This window comes from Colias philodice, chromosome 21, assembly GCF_061535455.1.
Source record: "Colias philodice isolate Cphi_HAF_F1 chromosome 21, ilColPhil1 Martin Lab GWU primary, whole genome shotgun sequence".
NCBI classification, from domain to species: Eukaryota; Metazoa; Arthropoda; class Insecta; order Lepidoptera; family Pieridae; genus Colias; species Colias philodice.
This window is the reverse complement of record NC_143106.1, coordinates 7,366,046-7,391,503: the sequence shown is the minus strand read 5'-3', so window position 1 is coordinate 7,391,503 and position 25,458 is coordinate 7,366,046. Positions and strand designations below refer to the sequence as shown.

The window sequence follows — 25,458 nt, the reverse complement described above, 5'->3', positions numbered from 1 at the left end:
CACGATCAGGCTAAAAATGGTCCACATTTTTCTAGAGGGACGATACGCAACGAAGATTGACAACATTAATCAAATTGACTTAAAGTAGTTTTATTATTTTGGATTTGTGATTATCGTTTTTCGTAGAAAATGGTTAGATATTGTGCTGTTTACGGATGTATTTCATCAGAAAAACGCGAATTTTTTTTTACGGTAGTCAAAAATGTGCCAACCATAAAGCTTTAACACACACATTTGCAGTCTCTACAGTGTGACTGTCAAAACGATAATTTTGTATGGAGTGTCCGGGGTGTGGTCTTACCACAAAAAACTTTAGACAGGGTTTAACTTTAAGCGCGCGTTCTATCTAATCTGGTATTGTCGTATTTCACATAGAAATCTATTAAAGTGACAGATCCCTGGTTTAAAGTTAGACTGTGTTTAAATTGTTTTGTGGTAATACCTTTAAAGATTAGTGAAATTTTTCAAAGAGAGGTTTTAAAGTAGGTTTGGAGAAATATTGTGCTCCTTTTTAAGAAATGATTTTTGTATGAGGGTAATGTTAGGAGGTTAGAGTGACATAAAAAATTAAAAAGAAAAAAAGTGTTTTCGTGATTTTCATCGAAACGGTGAGTTTTATCATTAAGTTACTTGGGCCTAAATTGTAGATTATAAAATTTATGATAAAAGGTAATTTTTAATTAAAAATACATTTTTCCCATTTATAAGATATCAAGATTTCAAAAGTCGTCGTCATGTTATGCAAAACGACCTTTTTGACCTTTGATCTCGCATTTGTTTTACTAGTATCGGAATGACGGAAAATTTTCAGCTGGTTGGGAAATTATGTATGTTGAATGTCTGGCTGGGCTTTAGTCGTATAGAAAACAAATAGATGACACCGCGTTTTGCTATTTGTCTAGGCCTGCTGTAATTTCATTTTTTACTAGCTTTCCGCCCGCGGCTTCGCGCGCGTTTTCAGTGAAAAACCCGTTCCCGTAGGATTTCCCGGATAAAACCTATCCTATGTCCTTTCTCGGGTATCAAAATATATCTATACCAAATTTCATGCAAATTGGTACAGTAGTTCAGGCGTGATTGAGTAACAGACAGACAGACAGAGTTACTTTCGCATTTATAATATTAGTATGGATGGTCCAGATGTTTATTAAAGTGAAACTTTTATTACATCGTCTCAAACTTTTTGGTCTGTGTAGCGCATGTCGCGTGACGGTCGAACCGTACGATAATTATCGTACAAATACGATAATTTTGTGCCTAAGTTTCACTTTTACCGTGGTTTCATAAAACCACACAACATTTTTTTATTCATTTTACATTGCAAAAGTTAGTATGGTGGTTAAGTTTTCTAAGATTTTCTTATTGTTTGGCCAACTTCCTAAATTTCTTTCTTCCGTTTGAGCCAAAAATCCAAAAGTGCACACCTCGAACGCTCACCTTATGCACCCTTATGTTTCGAATAATCAATTGACTTTCATTAATTTTAGTATCGAAAGGCATATTTCGTTTGAAGTTACAATAAATTAACAGGACTGTTTACGATACTGAAATTCAATTGGCTTGCTAAGGGTAATATACCTAATATAAATTTAATAAAAAAACAATCGAAGTAATAGCTGTGGTAATAGGTTGAGTTTTTCGTAACAATTCCAATCATTACACACACACTACATCTACATAATCTTTTCTTTTAATTACAAAAGGTAGTAATGTCATAAAACACAATATAAAGAAACATGTAAAATTACATAAAGATTATAAATTATAAAAGATAACATAAAACTTCGATAATAATCAAATATTCAATATGTGTATTACATAATTATGTTAAAATACATAATGTAGTAGTGTATGTGGTATAATGTAACACTTCAAACGTTTGTTATTAATAATTCGGTGCATAATAAAAACTAAATACATGTATATAAACACAATCTATAAATATGAATATAATATGAATACTTACATTTAAATTCGTTAAGCTAATTAATTGACATAGTTCCACGAAACACAAGTATTGTTAGTACATACATTGTTGAATTGAATGAGGAATAAACTGAGTTTAGTGAATCACTCAAATTTTATGAGGAAATATGGGTCCTAATAAGTATGCATCTTTGCCTTTATCAAAGGTGCCAAATTGGTTTAGAATTCCAAAAATTTTTCGCAAAACTTTTTTATCAAAATATGACCAAAATAGATTTTATTCACCACTGAGCGACTCTTTTTGCTAAGGAGCAAATGAGGGTCAGGGTCTTTAGTCAGGGTAAAAATAGGGCTAGGGAGGGATTTTGATGACAAAGCCGTATTAATTCCAGTGAGAGACAGTGATGGCGCTACACGACGAATTATGTATTGCAGTTTAACATTACGTTGATTCCAATAATTTATTATTATATTGTGAGTTCTAAATTAAAACAAAAGAATTGAAGCAGTAATTTATTTACTGACATGTTCTGAATTACGCATTACATTTACTAACATACCCGACAATTAATCTAAACAAATAACCATAATAATTAATGAATATTTGAACACAACGATGACTGACTATTACCACGGTATTATAATATACAGTACTCCAAAATTAATAATGCGCATGCAAATCTTCGCTAATTGTCGTATTTCCGAAAACACACGATACATTGAATCGTACCCTAAACAATGCACTTGCATTTTACACCTTGTATAAAAGAAATAGAAGACAATTCACGGTCATACACAATCAAAAACAAATCGGGCGGTAGGTGACGGTAGTCGGTAGCCTGTCAGTCAAAAAACTGAAAAATCCGTCAGTCGTCTTTAAATATTGGTGGTGACTGCACGTGTTCTCTCTGTGTGGAATTATATAGAGCTGCTATTACATGCCCTTCTTGGTTTTGTTTTTAAAGGTAAATTGAATTAATCGATGAAATGATTTACACAGGTGATGGCAGTAGGGAAAGTGAAAATGAAGAAGAGCATAATGAAAGTTCCGATGTATCTAAAATGTCAGAAATAAAGATAATCCCTGATTTTGATTGTTTTTATTTTTATTTTTTTGTTAATGTCATAATATTAAAGAATGATCAGTACTGTAAATACTTTTGAACTGAGATTTTAATCATTAGATTTATATGGTTTAAATGTAAACCTATGTTTGAAAATCATATTTTTGACAATGTATACCTTGTATTATTTTAACCTTCTTCCATCATTACACCAGCTTCAGTAAGACACTTTAAAAGTAATACAAATTTTTCCAAGTAAATCAATCCAACAAAGATATATTCGCAATCGTGGCCCGTGGGGTTATCCTCGCTATTTACTTACAAGGAATTATCGAAACAAAATCGTTACTTACAAATCAATATTAATCTCTTTTAGCACAAAACACATAATTTTACTAAACTGTGCATGAAGAAAATGCATTTAACCACTCTATATACATATCGTCTTCGGACGCTCCGGGAATATGACAGTTGCCGAACAGTGACGAAGATTTCTATGCGCATTATTACTTTTGGAGTACTGTACATATAGGTAATATGTATGTACTGTGCAGCTATTACCGCAAAGACGACACACATGACAAAGCACAATCTATTGTCAATTTGCAATTTTAATTTGTCTAAAACAATTGTATGCGTGTTTATCAACAAAATAAATCTTTACTTAATTTAAAATATAATTACATACGTAGACATAAGACAATAGGCGATACTTTCAACAAAAATGTAAATGTTGTATATATAATTACTTTCTTCAATTTGAAGACATATGATTTAAAAATTTGAAAGCAAAGCAGTTCATTTATTACGATATTTACTGTTAAACACATTTATTATTAACGAAATATGGTATACAGAAATACCTTCCAGGAAATTTGAATGTAACTAGTGCAAAAGAATAGGCTATTTCTGCAAGAAAGAAACATGCTCTCCGTCTTCAGTAGCATTTATTGAGAGACTCACGTATACATTATTTGTTTAGACCTCATCATGGCGCCAAAACCGCAAGAATTTCCACAAAAAGTGGAGGAGGCTAAGGGCCGCGCGGCAGGCGACAGGATCGTCATTTCTGGCATGTCTGGTCTATATCCTGAATCACACAATATTAAGGAACTTTCTGATATCCTTTACAATAAGGTATGGTTATCATCTTAAAATGGTTTTTCATTGATCTTACAGTTACATCTGGAGTTCGGATTTATTTGAATATTAAAATACTTTTATAGAAAAATATATTCGACGACAACGAACATCTAAAAATTGATGCTGACTTCGTTTCGTATACAATTAACAATTTACTTAACATTTTTAGCAAATAATCACTAGAACGAACGAAATTAGATAACATAACAAGAAAGAAAATTCATACACCAAAAAATTGACCAAGATTATTTATCTTGACATTCCTTCTCAAAATATCCTCCATAGGTGAACCCAGTGACAGCTGAAAACCTCCGGTGGCAGTACAACCACCCCGAAGTATCCGATTTCACAGGAAAGGTTCCCGACTTGGAGCTGTTCGACGCTCAGTTCTTCAAGGTGCACTATCGCTTAGCGATGTCTATGGACTCCATGTCTAGGAAGGTTCTGGAACAATCTTACCAGGCTATATATGATGCAGGTATATTGTTACAATTTGTTTATTAAATGTTATGAGCCTCAGTTATTAAATTATGCATTCGTTGTTATTTACTAGATATTAGCTATGACTATGATTTGGTAAAGCTTTTCAAAATTTCATTGATTTCAGTAAGTACATAATGTAAGTATTAAAGTAATATTGCCATTATCCCATTTTTTGTCATGAATGTTTCTTTTTTGGTATTTGGATATTTAGGTTCTAATAATAATAACTAACAATATAGTAAAAAATCATATTTTATATTAAACTATATTATGAATACAATTTATCTACCACTTTTTTTAGTCTTATAGTTTCAATACATTTTAGGTGTAAATCCCGAGGATTTATCTGGCAAGAAAGTAGGAGTTTATCTTGGTTGCTGTTTCTCCGAAACCGAGAAGGCTTGTGTGTATGTCACCCATATTGTCGCCGGTTTTGGTATCGCAGGGTAAGTTATTCGTTAATTTATTTTTTTATTTCTTTACTTGGAGCAATGATTACTTTAAGGGCCGATTTTTCAATGCTTTGATAAACTTATCCGTCTAATAAAGTATTACACGATAATATTAAAATGTCACGTAAACCGTCAAATACAGGCAATTAGAATACGTTTTTAAAATGGTAGTTTTATACATTATTCGACGAATAAGTTTTATCCAAGCATTGAAAAATCGGCCCTAAGAAGAATATATTTTTGCTAGGTACTCAAAATAAGAATAGTATATTTTTGTAGTAGTTCCTAAAGTATGGGATTCCATGAAAAAAATATACTTACTATTGTGGTAAATAAATAGAAAGGACACTTTCAAATTGTTTATTCTTATAATAACTTTGAAAAGATTTCAGTATTTGCATAACATAAGTAAAGTGAGATGTCCTTCCTCCCATTACACACATTATTTGACATTCAGAATTTATAAACAAAAGCCCATAAACCACAACATCCAATCATACGTAATACCAATTTGATTTTTAATTTAATACAAATTTCATACAACAGATGCAGTAGAGCCATGTTCGCCAACCGTATTTCCTACTGGTTGAACTCGAAGGGACCCTCGATGGTGGTGGACCAGGCCTGCTGCAGCTCCACCGTGGCTTTGGAGCTGGCCTACCAAGCTATCAACCGTGGTGACTGTGATGCGGCGCTGGTAGGCGGGTCTTCTCTATGCCTGCATCCACACTCGTCTATTCATTATGGAAGGTATTAATTTTGATCTATAAAAATATATATTTTTTAATTAAAATTACTACACTTTTAAAAATTAATTTCGAATCATATAAATTTTAACAAATTGTTAGGTATAAATTGATACGTCAATGAAAGGCGGGCTTGAACGACAAACTGATTTATGTACATACCAGTTACAGATTTACCCTCAACTATAATAATAATTACTTTTGAAAATGCACAACCAATATTCTGTAACCAATGTTCTGTATTTATTTTAATTCATTTTGTTTAGTGCATATAAAACCTCTTTTATCACTATTCATAAACCTGGCCATTTACAAAATTTAAATTTAGAATGTTTTCCACGCTGCTTTCTTTTTTTCTTTTTCGATTCATGTGGCGGGAACAAGGCGGGAATTTGCACAAAATATAAAAATAAATTAAACAAAAGTTGAGTGACATGAAATTATCTTAATTTTTAAGGATCATGACATTTAGTATGGATGGAAAAACGCAGTCGTTTGACCAAAATGGATGTGGATGTGCCAAGTCTGATACTATTAATGTTCTCTTCCTACAAAAGGCTAAAGAAGCTGTGCGGTAAGAAATTCAAATATATATACGAAAATTTTCTATAAAGTGTTACTAGTTTGAAGATAAACTTTTGATTAAGTGAAAATTAAATGAGTTACTTAGTTTTTATATTTTCAATTGTTATTTTCTAAAAAATGTACCTATAGTGATTAGCTAAGAAAGTAAATACAAAACTTTTCGTTGTGGTTGAAAATAGTTTTTCCAAAATAGAACATTTATGTACGAATTCAATTTATTTATATTAATAAAATGATTTTTGTTTGTTTGTTATTACGATATCGATTTTAAAAATTCTTTTAACAATCAATGCTACCTACCTTATTCATCGAGTTTCCTAGTGTATTCGGCTTTGAGTTATCATATCGATATAACGAGTATAATCAATGTTTGCAAAATAATAATATAGCACGTAAAATAATGACAAATTCATTTGAAGAAAATACTCCACATAAATTACATAGAATCAATAATTTATATTTCAGTGTATATGCAGAAATAGTACACGCAAAGTGTGAATTCACATCATTTGTAGAAGGTGAAGATGGACCGAGGTATGGTTTCTATCGCAATCCATCTGACGTGGTCGGTTTTATGAAGGAGTTCTATAGTGAGGCTAATGTGTCTCCTCAAGCTGTGGAGTATGTTGAAGCTTTTGGTTCTGGTAAGTTTCATTAATAATATGTTAAGCATTTTTTAACCGACTTCAATAGAAGGAGGGGGCTATCAATTCGGCCGGTATATATTTATTTATGTATTCGCCGATTTTTAAGCGATAGAAGCTATTGCATAGCTTCTATCGCGGGCCTTGAGCGCGGGGACCGAATCCAGAAATTGCGTAACGAAAAAACCTCACCCTCCCCACTCCGACGGGGACGGAGGAGTGGCTTGAAGGCATAGCATGCAATAGCTTTACCGCGGCAGTCCCCGAGTGCCACACGTCTTTTTAATATATTATATCGATTTCGCCGAGGTTTCTCAACCAATTTACGAGATTGTTATTTTGTTTGATGCGGAATAGTTGTATGTATTTTCGTTTGCATTTACTGCGAAATTTGCAGAAGTATTATCTCGTTTTTCAATTTTTTGTTATTTTTTTTTGTAATTCCGTTGAATATGATGACTGTGGCAGAAACAATGAGTAGATGACTATTTAACTAAGGTTGGATTTTGTAATAGCTGTCTAGCATTTCCGATGTCGGACAATGCAAGACAGCTATATAAGCTAAGTGATGTGTATTTAAATCAGAGCTAATTTCATGTTTTTGAGGACATACGGAGCGACATAATTGACTTCCGACTAAGCTCCTTAAATAAAGATTAAAAAAAAAAAAAATGAGTAGAAGCGAATTTTTAAATAAAGCATCTACGATTCAGATAATTAAAACTTCGTATAGGAACGGCATTAAGCAGAAGATTTAAGTACCAAAAATATATTTTTAGGTGTACCTGAAGCTGATAAAGCTGAATTGGAAGCAATTGATGAAGTATTTTGCTCGGGTCGTAAAGAGCCTCTGCCGATTGGAAGTGTTATGTCTAATATCGGATATTCTGAGGCGGCTACTGGCGTGTCCTCTATCACAAAGGTACATTCCTTAATAAGAATTGATCTTATTGAACATTTTTTTGTAATCGAGTCAATTAATAAGTTTAATGACATCGAAATATTACAGGAGTAATACAAAGTGATCAATTGTAATGTTATAAATTTTCATTAAATTTTTAATGAAAAAGCTTAAAACAATTAACGTACACAATATATTCCAACCAATTTTTTTTTAATTAAACTAGGTGTTACTCGGTTTCGAAAGAGGCGAATTCGCAGCCAACCTAAATTATGACACCCCACACCAAGACGTAGCCGCGATACGGTCGGGCCGCATCCGTGTGATTTCAGACCACACTCCCACACAACATGGCTACGTGGCTGTAAACAGCTTCTCTGTCACCGGAGTCAATGCTCATGTACTGCTCAAGGGACATTTTAAACCCAAGGTATGTTATATGCAGGAGTGCTTTCCAAATAGGTATTGCTCTAATAACTATGATATTTCCGCACAACATGGCTACGTGGCTGTGAACAGCTTCTCCGTCACTGGAGTCAATGCACATGTACTGCTCAAGGGACATTTTAAACCCAAGGTTTGTTAGATGCAGGATTGATTTGATTTCAGCATTATCATTCTTGTTTTTCTTACTTTAAAGACTATGACATCTGATGATGTTTTTTCACTTTACGTAATTTCTGCACCGAATTAAATTAAATTAGAAATAAACTAATTGGTTTCTATTACTTTTATTGTATCATTTCCACTATAATTACTTTCATATTTAATTTAATTTTAAATAGATTCCTATTCAATGCCACCATTTATTGAAAGGTTGATATCGTCACCATCCAGCCCTTTTTTGGACTAAATACAATTATTATGACTAGTTATTAGAATATTAATGCTTAAAATAATCTCTATTTCATGAAAGCACATTGTCCTTAATCTTCCTAAAGCCTTTTTAAAGTTATCAGTCACTTTCAAATAAAACTTTATTTGCATTATCAGGATCTGAACCGCTACAAATCCAACATCCCTCGCCTGGTAACGATCTCAGCGAGACAAGACACATCGATACCTAAAATCTTCGCTGACCTCAAGAGTCGCTCCATCGATCCGGAGGAGTTGGCGCTCTTCCACAATATACACAAAACTAATATAACTGGACATCTTGGACGTGGATATATTATTCTTGGTAAGACTTTTTTTAACTGAAATTGATGTACTTGGAAATTGGTTGTGGTCAGATAAAAAGTAATAATATGTTCTACTTTGATATATAAAAGTTCCAGAGAAGTTTAGCTAATTGTTATAGTTAAATTATATAATCTGTAAAGTTCAACACAATTTTAATTTGAAGAAATACATATTACTAAATTTACTTGCTTTTCTGTTATTACACTACTAACAACGCGTCCGTTTTCTCTACTTGCTGATAATTTTCCTGATTTTACACATTTTGATGTAAATTATCATATATTTTCATTTATACTAATACATATGTTAACTAAACCTTCATGCTATACTACAAACACACCTAGAGTAACCATTAATACTTATTCCTTATTTTCCTACACTAGATACAAACGAAGCAAACGAAACAGTGGCTTCAGTAGAGAAGTCAGACTATTGTGACATAGTCCCATAAATCTTAATATTATACTTTAAAGATTAAATTCATCTAGACTTAACATAAATACAGTACAGTAATCTAGCACCTTAAATCTTAAATATATACACTAAACACATTCAGAATTAACATCAGTATATATTACTAGCGGTCCGCCCCGGCTTCGCCCGTGGTACATATTTCGCAATAAAAGGTAGCCTATGTTCTTTCTCAGGGTCTAAAGATTGTCTATGCCAAATTTCATCAAAATCGGTCCAGTGGTTTATGCGTGAAAACCATACATACATACATACATACATACATACATACATACATACATACAAACCTTTCCTCTTTATAATATTTTTATATATTATTAATTCCCCCACACCAGATACAAACGAAGCAAACGAAACAGTAGCTTTAGTAGAGAAGTCAGACTATTGTGACATCACATCCCGTCCGCTGTGGTTCGTGTACAGCGGGATGGGCTCGCAGTGGCCCGGGATGGGGAAACAACTCATGCGCATACCCGTGTTTGCTGCAGCTATTGAGAAGTATGTTTGGTTTGGGATTGATATGATTGGAATATAATTAACAAGGGTTGGGATTTTTTTGGAAATTGGAATCTTAATTCCCTATTTTTACTTCTAAAACAGATGTTTTGTTACGATGCCTTATAATCGCAACGGATGATGGACTTGTATTTGTTGTTACATGCTTTGTGATTTCGATTGTAACATTTTTTGTATCTTTGAATTCTGTTTAAATATTAATATACTTAGATACAGTTAGTGAATTGTTTTAATTCCTTTAATTAAAACGATTCCAAGACCAAAGAAGACGTTTAGATGACCTCACATAACCATTTTGGAAATTAACATTTAATAAATACTATCTTCAGAATCCAAGATCAAATTCTATTTATAAATTATTGTATGTACATTACCTAACTAAATATGATCATTATCAGATGCCAGCGAGCTCTAGAACCAAAAGGGATCGATCTGATCAACATCATCACATCACCAGATAAGACTATGTTCGACAACATTCTGCACTCTTTCGTTGGTATAGCCGCAGTGCAAATTGGTCTTACTGATGTTCTTTTTTCTCTTGGTATAGTGCCTGATAAAATTATTGGTGAGTTGTGTAGTTTTATATGAATTACTTAAGTTTTAAAGTGTGTTCGTATTTCTTTATTACTAGAAAGTAAAGCATTGTTCTTTTGTCTTTCTCTTTCTTCAACGTTATTGTCTTTATTAACAATTTGTTCAAACATTCATTTACATTTAAAAGTTGGATGATAATTGCTTTGAATTACATTGAATTCAACTATGTTTAATGAACTACAAACAATTTCATCACTGACTAACCAATATGGATCAATGAATATTTCTAATTCAAAAAATTAATTCATTATGTTTGGTGTTTGTTTTATAATAACTAGGTCACAGTGTAGGTGAGTTAGGATGCGCGTACGCAGACGGTTGTCTCACAGCGGAAGAGATGATCCTCTCCGCATACAGCCGCGGGCTCGTGTCTGTACAGACACCGTTCATTAAGGGATCTATGGCGGCTGTTGGAATGGGATATACTGAGGTACCTATCTAAAATAAAATGAGTGTTTTATAAATGTTGCAAAAAATCTTTTCTTTTTTTCTTCTGTCGCTTTTCTGTTTTTTACGAAAATATATACAACCGACCAATACTTACACTTACAAGTCATCATATCTACCGTCACTACACGTTTACTTACAAAACAACATTTACAAGTCATCATATCTACCGTCTAAAAATTTGCTAACTCCAACAATGATTGTTTATACATTAACTTTTAAGCTATGATCTCTATCAGTTCGAAATAAAATTTACATTCTGATTTAAAATTTATCTCTCAATCTTTAGATTCAATTTTAATTCTTTCCCTGCACTGGTATAACTAGGCATTATTCAAACAATATATAAAATCCTATACACTTCTAATAAATGTTTCCCAGATCGTGAAGCTCCTCCCCCCAGACATAGAAGTAGCGTGTCACAACTCGCGCGAGTCGTGCACTATCTCGGGACCGGCGGAGAGTATGAGCCAGTTCGTGGGCGAGTTGAGTGCTAAGAGAGTGTTCGCTAGAGAAGTGCCCTGTTCCAATATAGCGTTCCACTCGAGATATATCGCGGATGCTGGTGAGTTTAGGGATTATTTATTATTTACTAGCTCATTTCGGTACATTTTTCTTAGAAAGCTTTCTCAAGTATATCTTTAAAAAAAATTGAAATTGTTGCCTAGTGGCTCAATATCATCATTGTATTACGAAATGTTTTGCTTGTTATAAAGACATAACATCGACAGAATAGTATGTTTCTTGATAAAAAAAATCCCATGAATATAATATTAACTGGTGCCCATGGCTTTAGTCGCGTGGTCCCCATGTGAAAAAGTAGCATAAATTATATGCTTATGCTGTCAATCCAGCTAATACATCTTCTTTCAATAGTTTTTCGTAAAAAATAACAATAACTAATTCACTAATTCATTCTTAGAAACCTTCACTTTTTAATATAAGAAGAATATTTTCAATCGAAAGATTAACAGCATAGAAAAGGAAACAAAAATATATATAATTGTATCAATTTCCCAGGACCCGGTCTCCGCAAATACTTGAGCGAAGTGATACAGAACCCCAAACCTCGCAGCGAGCGCTGGATCTCCTCCTCTATACCGGAGAGTAGATGGAACGAGCCACTCGCCAAGTACTCTTCTGCTGAGTATCATACTAATAATTTACTGGTGAGTTGTAATATGCAATGATTTTTTATTTCTCTAATGTAATTATGCAGTTGAATTTGAAATAAAGTTTGATTTGAGTATCAGAAATCTGGTATAATTGATTTTGAGAGGTTTAAACTTTTACCAGTCTTTGTGCATAGTCATTTTCCTTATATTATTGGATGTCTTCTTTCTGGATTTTGTATTCTGATTGTCACAGAAGATTCACTTAAAATTCAGCTTCACTTCGCAATATTCTTCTTTAGGCGCGTTAAGAGTAAAATTTCAAGGTCGCGTTATGGCAATACCGTCACGTCATGGAGTAAGGCGACGATATTGGTATGTTTGAATATTGCCAAAGAAGTTTCACTTCTGACACGTGTGCTCGTCACACACTATTTTTTAAGCTATTGCATAGCTTCTATGGCAGGCCTTGAGCGCGGGGAAGGAATCTAGAAAATCCGTAGCATAAAACCTCACGCTCCCCACTCCGACGGGCGCGGATGGCTTGAAGGCATAGCATGCAATAGCTTTACCGCGGCAGTCCCCGAGTGCCACACGTCTTTTTTTGTTATTTTGTCCCTTCTAACTATGACTTTAATTGCAGAACCCAGTACTATTCGAAGAAGCATCCTCCCTGATCCCCGCGGACGCAGTGCTGGTGGAGCTGGCCCCGCACGGGCTGCTGCAGGCGATCCTCAAGCGAGCCTTGCCCGATACTTGCGCTAACATTCCGCTCACGAGACGGGGACATGATGATAACGCCAGATTCGTGCTGGAGGCTGTGGGACAGTGAGTCATTTGTATTAGTTTACAGGAAAATGGACAGTAGTATTGTAGGTGGAAAAGAAAGGTGATGGCGATCCTCAAGCGAGCCTTGCCCGATACTTGCGCTAACATTCCGCTCACGAGACGGGGACATGATGATAACGCCAGATTCGTGCTGGAGGCTGTGGGACAGTGAGTCATTTGTATTAGTTTACAGGAAAATGGACAGTAGTATTGTAGGTGGAAAAGAAAGGTGATGGCGATCCTCAAGCGAGCCTTGCCCGATACTTGCGCTAACATTCCGCTCACGAGACGGGGACATGATGATAACGCCAGATTCGTGCTGGAGGCTGTGGGACAGTGAGTCATTTGTATTAGTTTACAGGAAAATGGACAGTAGTATTGTAGGTGGAAAAGAAAGGTGATGGCGATCCTCAAGCGAGCCTTGCCCGATACTTGCGCTAACATTCCGCTCACGAGACGGGGACATGATGATAACGCCAGATTCGTGCTGGAGGCTGTGGGACAGTGAGTCATTTGTATTAGTTTACAGGAAAATGGACAGTAGTATTGTAGGTGGAAAAGAAAGGTGATGGCGATCCTCAAGCGAGCCTTGCCCGATACTTGCGCTAACATTCCGCTCACGAGACGGGGACATGATGATAACGCCAGATTCGTGCTGGAGGCTGTGGGACAGTGAGTCATTTGTATTAGTTTACAGGAAAATGGACAGTAGTATTGTAGGTGGAAAAGAAAGATGATGGCGATCCTCAAGCGAGCCTTGCCCGATACCTGCATTAATATACCGCTCACGAGAAGAGGTCATGATGATAACGCCAGATTTGTCCTGGAGGCTGTGGGACAGTGAGTCTTTATATTATGTTCGTTTATAGGTAATATTGTTGGAGTAGGTGGCCAATGTGATCCAGATATAGAAATCACTAGGTGAAAATGTGTCATAATATTGTAGTTGGAATAGGTCCAGTGTGGTGATAGCACCAAGGAGATAATATGTCTTCAAGTAACTTTATATTGTAGGTGAGCTTACTATTTGTAGATGTTGATATAGAATTAGTGGAATTTGGCGGTAAATATGCGTTTATACCACAGTTTATACTGTTCATTGCAGATTTGATATTAACACTCGATTTGTTCTGGATATTATGGAAACAGAAGAACTTGTTAGAAATGACGATTCTGTAGAAAATGAATTAGAGTTGAAACTTCTTTGGCAAGATTCAAATATACCAAAATCGTCGCCTCACTTCATAACGCGGATGTGACGCTACTGCATGACGCGATCTTGAAATTTTACTCTCAACGCGCCTAAAAAAGTTTCACTTCAAGAAAGATTTCTATCAGAAAATCTATATATATAACACTCAAAGGTAACTGATATAGTGATCTATCAACGCACAGCCCAAACCACTGGACGTATCGGGCTTAAAATTTCGCATGCAGGTAGATGTTAGGACGTAGGCATCCGCTAAGAAAGGATTTCCCGAAATTATTGCGGGAACGGGGAAAAACGGGGATGCACGTACAAAGTCGTGGGCGGAAGCTAGTTATAACATATATGTATATTGAACAGATGATAAATTTGATTATGTAGGTATTTTAAGACTTTTAAAACTGAAAAATTTTAAGACCTTTTTTTATAATTGTTTTAAACGCTTGCTTTATGGCCAATTCAATTTAAGAAATAATTATTAATGTACTTCTGTAAATTGTATTAATTGAGTAATTATTGGTGTATCTATTTTATTTTATTTTTATTAATATTTAATTTTATTATTTGTATCTAATAATAAATAAATAAATAAATAAATAACAGGCTATACATGCAAGGCTTCACACCTTGTGTATCGGCGCTGTACGGTGCGGTGCAGTTCCCGGTGGCGAGCGGCACGCCCGGGCTCGGCCACCACGTGCAGTGGGCGCACCACGAGACTTGGTGAGTGGACATACACAGCTAAACGCACACGCACACATAAGCTCTTGGATACCATTTGGATACTTGGATATGTGTACGAACTACATATATATAAATAGGGTTTTTTATATGAAAAAAAAAACTTAGAATAATTTGATTAATTTTCAGAGAGCCAAGCCAGGTTTTCTTGCCAACTTTTCTTTGTACAAATTGCTTTTAAAACGGTGATAAATAATTTCCATGTATTTATAATGATGAACATAATGGGCCCTCTTCAATGGCCCATTACATTTATCACATATTATTTTCGAAAGTGCTTCGTTGAATAAGTAAAATATGTTTGAGCTTAAGTTTGACAAAACATTTAAAATTTCGTGTGGCAAAGTTAATTTTAAATTAATTGAAACACCTTTATAAGACTATTAGGTACAAAATACATTATTATTTGTTATTTATTAGGCCCTTACCGCTCTTCGTAACTGAAAACCGCAAAACAGCAGCCTCCTGCAAGTTTGTAGTGTCAATGCATGATGATGAGCACCGTTATTTACAAGGACACATTATCAAAGGTAAGATATGAAATAGAAGCTTACTAATACATACTATTTTAAACTACATACCATTTTCTATCCAGAATTATATAGTCTACTAAATAAATAAAGTTAACGTTAAGTCTTAGTTAACATTGAAATTTTTACAGTATTGTATTTGACTAATAATTGAAAACAATTGTATATGCTAAAATTTCGGTTAAATTGTTTTAAACTTAAAACTTACAGGGCTTTCCGCAATACTGCGACTAATTCATTTGCGTTCTTTTTAAGTAAATTATACAGAATATCTATCAATCAAAACATTTCCAGAAAGAATCACATTCTTACCCATACTTTGACCGAAGAACTGACTTATAATAGTTTTTATTTATTATTCAAAACTACTATATAAGTAAACTAGCTTACCGCCCGCGGCTTCGCCCGCTTTGTCTCAAACCTATTAAAATATATACTAAAACCTTCCTCTTGAATCGCTCAATCTATTAAAAAAACCGCATCAAAATCCGTTGCGTAGTTTTAAAGATTTAAGCATACAAAGGGACATAGGGACAGAAAAGGCGACTTTGTTTTATACTATGTAATGATAATGATTAACCTCCCCAGATCGCACCACGTACCCATACGCAGCAGCACTAGTATCCGTGTGGGACACACTAGCTATGGTCCTCGGCTGCACTCGCCGCGCGATGTCAGTACAGTTCCGCGACGTGCGTTTCACCGCACAGCCGCGTCTGCACGCACAGCGAGCGTTGCGTTTGCACGTCACGTTGCAACGCGGGACTGGACGTTTTGAGGTGAGGGTAGTAAGAAATACAAGCAACGCTTAGGTAACGCTAGGAATCAGATGCTTTTGATGAACTGCGAAGAATTCAAGGTGACCATTGTATAGTTCTGGCTGGTATGGAAATTGTGAATTTGGAAGTATTTTGTTAAAAAATTGAACAGTGAGACATAATAATTATGAAAAAAAGTAACAGTAGAAGAATTAATAAAAAACTTATGGATAAATGGGAAACAATCGGAAACTTTCTATGATACAATCAATGTTCAAATCAAATTAATAATAAAAAATAACAATAATCATCAAATTACAACGCTTTTAAAATGTTTTTATTATGAATGTTTTTATAAGGTTATGACAGAGAACACAGAAATCGCTACTGGTTTCATCGAACAAAACAACGAACCGCAACCACCCATGGAAGTAGAGAATGAAGCATTGGATCTCACTTCTGAAGACATTTACAAGCTATTGTCTACCAAGGACTGTGCTTACATGTAAGAATTATTTGAAAATACTTATAATATTTGAGATTTCTAAATTTCAATTTGTTTCATAATTCTGCATTAGAAAGAAAGAAATACACATTTATTTGGGACAGCAAATACAGAACAAATAAAACTTATTTAAAATAACACAAATAAAAAAAAGCACATACGCTTTTGAGCACACGTGTCAGAAGTGAAACTTTTTTGACAAGATTCAAAGATACCAAAATCGTAGCCTTACTCCATGACGTGATGGTATTGCCATGACGCGACCTTAAATTTTACTCTCAACGCTCCTAGAGTTCTTACAGACGAATGGCAAGTTGTGAACGGCAGAGGCTACTTCAGCCGTAAACTTGCCGTTCGTCTGTAAGAACTCTAAAGAAGTTTCACTTAAAAAACAATTAAAACAAACAAAGAATAAAGTGAACCCATAAAAGGTAACATAGCAATACATACTTTAATGAACATAAAATTATTTTCAGCGGTGAATTCAAAAGCATAAAAAATGCCAACATTGACTTAGCCCACGCTAAAATATACTGGCGTAATAACTGGGTCACTCTCATCGACAGTCTAATACAAATGAATGTTCTCAAACAAAATGAGAGTTCCTGTGAACTTGACTTTATTAGAGAAATTAATATTAATGTTGATGAGATTGAAGCTGTTAGAGTAGATGATAATGAAGGAATAGTTGATGCTACTTTTTCGGATGTGTATGAAACTTCCAGGTATGTTAGTAGTGTTATTATAGTTGAATAAGGTTATCGATTTGATAAATTATCTTAAAAAGAGAGATGACAAGACTTATTACAACTAAAATAATTCATTTATTGACAAGTTATTAATAGAGCGTAATAAATAATTTGAGTCACAGTCTCAAAAATAATAATACTGGTTGTGATTTTAGATGTCCTGGAGTAATAATGAAGAACATGAGGTTCCGTAGTTTACCTCTGAGTAAAGATCCAATTGCATTGAAGGAGCATAAATTCGTTCCACATTTCCCGAAAGAGACGTGTAGTGTAAGTTCTTTTTAATTGTCCACTGTAGGTACCACTTTTATTAAATTTAAGTTTTTTTTGTACTTTCGTCAAATGTTTTCTTTAACATTAGATTGGGTATCCAAACTTTTGGTAAAAAAATGTTAAAATATTGTGATATTTTCAACAGGAGGCTTCTGCGATCACAGTTTTCTTGCAAATAGTAGCTGAAAACTTGAATAAGGAGTCTATCAATGTTCTAGTTGTGAAAGATGGCTCTTCTATTTTCAATGACTTGAAGAATATTGTAAAAGACATTCCAGGATTGGAAGTGAATTTGTCAAGAATTCATAAGAACCAAATTCTACAGCGAAAGGATACTATTGAAAATCAAGTAGATGTATTGCTTCTAGAAAATTTATCTTTGGATGAAAATGTAAGTTTTCAATTGGGTTTAAATTTTTTTTTATACTATATTCCAAAATATTTGTTTAATGACCTTCTAAATAAAAAAAAACTTCATCTACATTAAAATTGTAATTGAATGAATCTTTATTAAACCAGTAATTTTATAAAATTTTCCCAAAAATATAAAATTTGTATGCCAATTTTTTGACGAGTTGTGTGGACTAAATTATGAACAATATGAACTACATAATCAATGTTTCGAAATATCTAAGTCTTACAACACAATACTGCATATATGATCTACTATAGATTAAATAGGTCAACGACGACGACGACAGCAACACAGTTCACAAAATCATTCATTTTATTTTTTTCAGCTCTGCCAGCTTTTCCACCAAATCCTACCGCGCGATTATTTCATAATCAACAAAGAGCAACAATCGAAACAGCGTCCATTAACTCTATACACACCAGTTTCTGCCCAGAACATTCCAGAAGCCAGAATAGAGTTAGTTCGTTGGAGACCAGCTCCAAGTGGAAAGATATCTAGTGCTGTTACTGTCCATTCTTCTGAAGACCTATCTTTACTTGCATCTACTTTAGCCTTATTATCTCCTGGACAAAATCTTTTAATAATTTCAACTTTCCCGAAAGTTCCGGGTTTGGTAGAATTGGTTAAAGAATGGAAGAAGGAAACTAAGAGTCAAGATAAGAAGATATTCTTGGTTGAATTTAACCATAAGGTGTCAAATGACCAGTGCTTGAATGGATTGCCCGAGTTGAATCTTATGTTCAATGTTTATGATCATGTACGTATTTTTGCTATTGCCTTTCTCAAATGTTTTTTTTATGAAAAGTGTTAAATATAAAATGTAATTATTCTTTTACTTATTCTAAAGGGAAATAAATATAAATAAGAATGTAAACTATACAATTCGTCTATTCAGGGTACTTTATTTCATCTCTGGATAACATTCAGTAGGACTTCTGATAATTACAATATTTCTAAATCATTTGCTACTATAGCGATCAATCTATCATTGTCCCTAATTTAAAAATTTGCACATTTTTATCCCCTTTTAATACATTCTTCAGAATTTTAATGTTTCACTGTTATACATATGAGAATATAATTTACTTATCCAGGGTATTTGGGGCGGCAAATATTATCTACCCATAGAGAAGTACTCTCAATCAACAAAGGATGTGATGTTAACAACTACCCGCGTTGGAGACATTAATGCATTGACTTGGGTAGAAGCGCCTGAATTGTATGGACCTGGTATGGATGTTAAGGTTAGCTCTTTTTGTATTATTTCTACCTAAATATTTAATTTTAAGGGGTGGTTTATTTTCAGCAAGAGGTATATTTAGGAGTCCAATAATTTTTGCATTTTGAATAGGGTCAATTTACTCCTCCATTATCTACAAATTATTTTTTTTCTAGGTACATTACGCTACACTGAATACCCTTGATGCTAAAAGGTGTACTGGTGTCGTACCAATCAATTCAGATGTTCTAAGCTTTGGAATGGACTTCAGTGGTGTTACTGACAGGTATTTATTTTGTTTAAATTGATTATTTTAATACATAAATGTAATTTATAGCAATAAAAAATGGCATTGGCTGAAATTCCGATTTCCTTTTTTTTTGAATAATGGAAATAGAAAATATATTTTAATTTGGAAAACAGCAATATAAATTCATTTTACATTTTTAATGCACTTCTTTTTTGCGCGTGTAGTGTTTGTAGGTATCTGATATGGTCAAAGGCTGAAAACGCTTACCGAGCAAAAAAAGCTAACAACGCGTTTTGGTCACATAACAGTAAATTATCCAAATCGCGAAATTCGTGACGTCACTATAAATTAATAAAATGCTTGCCACTCATGCTATTCTAGATATAACAAATAAACATAATGTCCATGTGTTAAATCCATACAAATAATTTTAATTACTACGTATGACACAAGTGCATCCGGGTAGTTTCTTAGTGTCGATTTAAATCAAAACATCAGATACCAGGCGAGCAGACGTTACAGGGAGATTGTTATTTCACTATGAACTTGTGTGCAATTTTGTTTACACACAGATGCAATTTAATTTCATTGATATGGAGGCTTTGCACGTGGCTTTCCATATCGATTTTTTTTCTTGAGGATTGATATTACTTTTTTGTAAATTTTCATTAAATTGAGGGATACGTGAAATATATTTTTATAATAATATAGGTAAAAGGCGAGAAATCCATAGCAAAATGATAATGTAAGTTTCTCTTGTCATAGAATGCTATTTAAATTATTAGCCGAGTTTGAAAATGTTGACTACCTACAGTTGAAACATAAAAGAAGTCTATATTAATAGTGGACTATGGAAGTTAACACATACGACATCAATAATTCTGAAAATTGGGTATTTAGTAAATAAACTAGGACATTACAAATTATTTTCATATAGATAAAAATGAATGGGATAGCATACATAAGCCACGCCCCTTGTTTACAAAAGTGTCCCGTAACTCATAACATTGTACCAGGATGCTATGGGTAGAAAGAGGTTTAGCGAAGCTTGTTCAATATTGCATACATACAGTTCGGGAATTCGAAACATTCAAACTTATTGAATGACCATGAATAAATAAGACGTCCAATTAAAATGTGTTATGGGCTTACAATAAAGTGTGAATCTAGTTATTGAAAATCTTAGATCATTAAGTTTGAAAATACGTCGATGGAATATGGGGTATAGGAAATATTGTTTATTAGGGTATAGGAAATATTGCTCACTGGAAGAAAATGGCGATAACTGGTCATAAGTGATAAAACACGAGTATTGTGTATCTCGAAAATAGGTAATACTGTCTATACCAATATTGCCTTAAAATTTAGTAATGTTGGTAGTTCCGATTTACACTATTTGGATAGGCTTATTAAAATTTAAATATTTGTTGTTTCGTGGGGTTAACTTAACCTCATCCAACCCTTCCATTCCCTGGAGAAAGTCATAACAATATACCAGGTTGTCATAAAATAAAAAAGTTAACTGGGTAAAGAAAATCAATGTACGGGACGGGAGAGCGTTTGTTTATATTACTTGCTTAGAAATCAAAACAATGTACTCGGATTGCATCTTTACATAGGAATACATTTCAAACTAAATATAAAGTGTATTAAATGTAGTTTTATTGAACGTGTATTCATAAAGTTTTTTCATCATCATCATAAATCATTGAAATATCCCCAAGAAATAACGTGAATGATTGCTCGGACATGATTTCACTTTTCTCATTTCTTATTAATTTAAAAGTAATAATTTATTGTTTAATTTTTTCAGACCAATTATTGTAAAGAGCTTCTGACATTTTAAAAGAATTGTTTCTTTTCATTATTACATATTTCCTGTGCAGTCTCAATCGAAATTGTCCACTATATCCATAATACGTTCAATAATATTACTAAGTAATATTTATCTACTTCGCATTACCAATTCCTGTGTGGTTCGCTAGTCTCAATCAAGATTGGATCTTGCAGCCGTTTTTAATTCGTTCAGGAACAATAATAACCCCAATATTATAAGTAGAAAATGTAAATAGGCTGAAAGCTTTAGGGGTGGTATGTTGAAATTTGTCTAATTACAATTTTCTTTCTTTGACGTCTAATCGTGTTTTCATATAGTGCCGTTGTGTAATTGATTGATTGTTTTGGTAATTTATCTAAATCTATTTACTTCTAATATTGCGTATAACTTTAAAAACAAATTAGGAGTACTATCCTACTAATATTATAAATGCGAAAGTTTGTGAGGATGGATGTATATTATGTATGTGTATGTATGTTTACTACTCTTTTACGCAAATACCACTGAACCGATTACAATGAAATTTAGCACACATATAGAGGGTAATATCATATAGGATAGGTTTTATGCCGGAAATCCCACGGGAACGGGAACTGTGCGGGTTTTTCTTTGAAACGCGGGCGAAAAGCTAGTAATCATCTAATTGTCATGCATTACTCCCTACACCCAGCGGTGTCCGCGTGATGGGTCTGGTGACGGGCGGGTCGGCGCGCAGCCGCGTGCGCGCGCCCCGCGACCAACTGTGGCCGGTGCCAGCGCACTGGACGCTGGAGGACGCCGCCACCGTGCCGCTCGCGTATACCCTTGCCTTCTACTGTTTGGTGAGTGATGATTCCTGTAGTAGTTAGCTCATTAACTTGATTTTCGTCTTGTCTACATAATTAGTTCGTCAGTACGCATTGTTATATACCACTTGGCTCTTTGGGTAGAAATCATTTGGACCTTTGTTGTCGATCTCTAGTAATTTGCATATTTTGCTACTTACACACTCTCTAGTATTTAAAGTAATTGAATTATTTGGCTTGAATTTTTCCTCACACGCTATATTTTCATCAGATCTTTCTTATGCCACTATTACGTTAGTCCAATATTACTTCATGCAAATTTAGTCGATTAAAAACAAACTTTAGTCTTATAAATTATCAACTTGTATCCTACCACTAAAGTTTTTCAGTTATCCGTCTATAAATAAAATTTTACTACTAAAATATTATCACGCATTCATCCAATACACTACAATTCTCCATAAACTTACAGACAAACAAAGTACAACTGCGTCGCGGTATGCGCATCCTAGTGCACGGCGGTGCGGGTGCGCTGGCGCAAGCGGCCATCTCCATCGCGCTTGCGTGCGACTGCGAGGTGTTCACCACTGTTAGCGATGTGAAGAAGAAGCAGTTTGTTAGGAAACTGTTTCCACAGTTGCAAGGTATGAAAAGGTTTTGGTGGACAGTTTTTGATTCTATATCCAAGTATACCAGTGGTCTACTGGCTACAGAGTCTAGGGTGAAATACTTTTTTAAGACTTCATCGATTTCACGGACATTTAAATATTTTCTTGATCAAAATTCAGTGATTGATTACGCTCACGTGAAATTTTTTATCATTTCATTCTTATAATAATTGTGTATTGTTGTAATTAAAAAAATGGACAATTGAATTCATTTTTCGAAATCTCTGATTATTTGAAATATTTCACTTCTCGAAAACGTGTTGACTTCTATTTTCTTCTTTATTTATTTATTTATTTTTATTTATTTTTATTAAGAATTTCCAACAAAGAAAACATAATTTAAAAACTCTTAATACTAAAATTGCTTATCGTATAATAACAATATATGTTTCTTTACTTATAGGAAATTACAACGATCGTATATTTAAACGGATAACAATAGTTAGTTTAATGAAAAAATGAAAAAAAATGAATTACAATTTCTGATGCAGGAATGTTTGCAATTATACACCAAAAAAAGTTAAATAATAATTTAAATGCTGCATCCAAAGTAGATCCAAAACAAAATTTGCAATAATATCGTTTTTACTAATATTGCTTATTAAAAAACTAATGCTGACTACTATTATTATTATTACATATTTACACTTTATTTATTGTGCTGACATGTTTCATTGAAATTATTATTAAGAATACGCTTGAATACCGCAAGTGAATTGTGAAATATATCAATTTCACGCGACTTTGCTGCAACAACGTTGTACTCATGGGTAAGTCTAACTATTGGGGAATGCTTCCCTAAGTTTGTTCGAAATGGAGGAGTTCTGAGTATAGCGCAGGGATATCGAGGGATCCTGGCGGGGACATTAATACATATTCTACCCAATAATTCAGGAGAATCAATACTGTTATTAATTATTTTATATAAGAAAACTATATCTAACATTGTACGTCGAGTTTTTAAGCTCAACATCTTGAAGTTATTGAGCCTGTCCAAATAACTTGTGCAAGTTTTACCAATTCCAGTTCTGAATGCTAGACAACGGACCAGTAATTTTTGTAAGCGCTCGATCCGATTTATATGCGTTTGATAAGTTGGGTTCCAGACTGTACAACAATACTCCAGACGACTACGAACGAAGCTGTTGTAAAGTACAAGCGCTGTTTTAGGATCCTTGAATTCTTTGGAGCACCGTAGGATGAAGCCAAGCGATCGATATGCTGCAGCCAATATGTTGTCGTAGTGAGATGTAAAACGTAATTGTGCATCAAGGTAAACTCCAAGATCGCGGACTACCTTAACCTCTTGCAACAATGAACCGTGAATATTGTATGAAGACTCTATGATCTTGCGGTTGCGCGTGAATTTTATGTGGTAGCATTTATCACAATTAAGGAGCATCATATTACAAACACACCACTCATTTAATTTTTCCAGATCTAATTGAAGTAAATTTGGATCTGTTTCTGAATGAATTACGCGAATTAATTTGAGATCATCTGCAAAAAGGTATGGAATAGAGTGTTTGAACACATCTGGCATATCATTAATGAAAACATTGAAAAATAAGGGCCCTAAATTCGAGCCCTGAGGAATACCTGAAGTTGCAATATAACTTTCTGATTGACAACCATTGAGAACAACAGATGATGGCCTGGTATCTAAGTATGATTTGCACCAATTCAAGACGGTGGAAGACACTCCAAGCAGTTCCAATTTCTGTGCTAAAATTGAATGGTTTACCTTGTCAAAAGCCTTTGAGAAATCGGTATAAATTGCGTCGACTTGGTAACCCTGATCAACTGCCTCAATAAGGTAACTTACATATGAGACAAGATTTGTATTTGTGGACTTTTTAGCCATGAAACCATGTTGGGAATCAGAGAGAAGACTATGAAGATGCTTGTAGAGTACATCATAAACCATTGACTCAAAAACCTTTGACAAGGTAGAAAGAATGGAGATTGGGCGATAATTTGAAATGAGGTCACGATTGCCACTCTTGAAAATGGGAACAATTCGAGCTTGTTTCCAAACTGATGGAAACAAACCATTGTTTAGCGAGGTATTGAAAATCAGTGACAGGGGAACGGACAGCCCGTCTGCACAACACGAAAGAAATATGGGCGGGATATTGTCCGGACCTGGTCCTTTGCTCGGGTCCAGGGCCAGTTGTGCTTTTTTAATTGTATGACCTGGTATTGAAAATGTACTGAGCACAGAAGCTACGATGGATGCATTAGGTGAAGACATAGATTTGTAGTCCATGTGTTGTGTAGGATTGAAGACAGAGGAGAAATACTTGGCAAATAGATCACATATATCTTTTGGGTTATTACTAGACTCATTACCAAGTGACATGGTGGAAGGATAAGAAAGACTTCCCTTCCTCAGGTTTTTGACATGTGTCCAGAAATATTTGG

At 34.2% G+C, this 25,458-nt stretch overlaps 1 protein-coding gene across 1 annotated transcript in view; it reads left to right on the top strand.

The window, feature by feature from the left end:
* LOC149479037 (fatty acid synthase-like) overlaps nucleotides 1–25,458 on the top strand; it is a 40,152-nt gene that overhangs the window by 1,644 nt on the left and 13,050 nt on the right. The window contains exons 2-28 of the mRNA XM_089708901.1: nucleotides 3,973–4,127; nucleotides 4,419–4,611; nucleotides 4,942–5,062; nucleotides 5,615–5,818; nucleotides 6,272–6,388; nucleotides 6,865–7,043; nucleotides 7,823–7,965; nucleotides 8,171–8,374; nucleotides 8,938–9,124; nucleotides 9,933–10,095; nucleotides 10,512–10,681; nucleotides 10,989–11,140; nucleotides 11,539–11,722; nucleotides 12,178–12,326; nucleotides 12,913–13,097; nucleotides 14,908–15,027; nucleotides 15,466–15,575; nucleotides 16,164–16,354; nucleotides 16,693–16,838; nucleotides 17,315–17,563; nucleotides 17,743–17,857; nucleotides 18,006–18,251; nucleotides 18,601–19,032; nucleotides 19,370–19,519; nucleotides 19,671–19,780; nucleotides 22,252–22,402; nucleotides 22,839–23,010. Coding sequence (XP_089565027.1) covers nucleotides 3,981–4,127; nucleotides 4,419–4,611; nucleotides 4,942–5,062; nucleotides 5,615–5,818; nucleotides 6,272–6,388; nucleotides 6,865–7,043; nucleotides 7,823–7,965; nucleotides 8,171–8,374; nucleotides 8,938–9,124; nucleotides 9,933–10,095; nucleotides 10,512–10,681; nucleotides 10,989–11,140; nucleotides 11,539–11,722; nucleotides 12,178–12,326; nucleotides 12,913–13,097; nucleotides 14,908–15,027; nucleotides 15,466–15,575; nucleotides 16,164–16,354; nucleotides 16,693–16,838; nucleotides 17,315–17,563; nucleotides 17,743–17,857; nucleotides 18,006–18,251; nucleotides 18,601–19,032; nucleotides 19,370–19,519; nucleotides 19,671–19,780; nucleotides 22,252–22,402; nucleotides 22,839–23,010 — 4,690 coding nt within the window. The 5' untranslated portion in view covers nucleotides 3,973–3,980. The remainder of the gene's footprint in view (nucleotides 1–3,972; nucleotides 4,128–4,418; nucleotides 4,612–4,941; nucleotides 5,063–5,614; nucleotides 5,819–6,271; nucleotides 6,389–6,864; nucleotides 7,044–7,822; nucleotides 7,966–8,170; nucleotides 8,375–8,937; nucleotides 9,125–9,932; nucleotides 10,096–10,511; nucleotides 10,682–10,988; nucleotides 11,141–11,538; nucleotides 11,723–12,177; nucleotides 12,327–12,912; nucleotides 13,098–14,907; nucleotides 15,028–15,465; nucleotides 15,576–16,163; nucleotides 16,355–16,692; nucleotides 16,839–17,314; nucleotides 17,564–17,742; nucleotides 17,858–18,005; nucleotides 18,252–18,600; nucleotides 19,033–19,369; nucleotides 19,520–19,670; nucleotides 19,781–22,251; nucleotides 22,403–22,838; nucleotides 23,011–25,458) is intronic.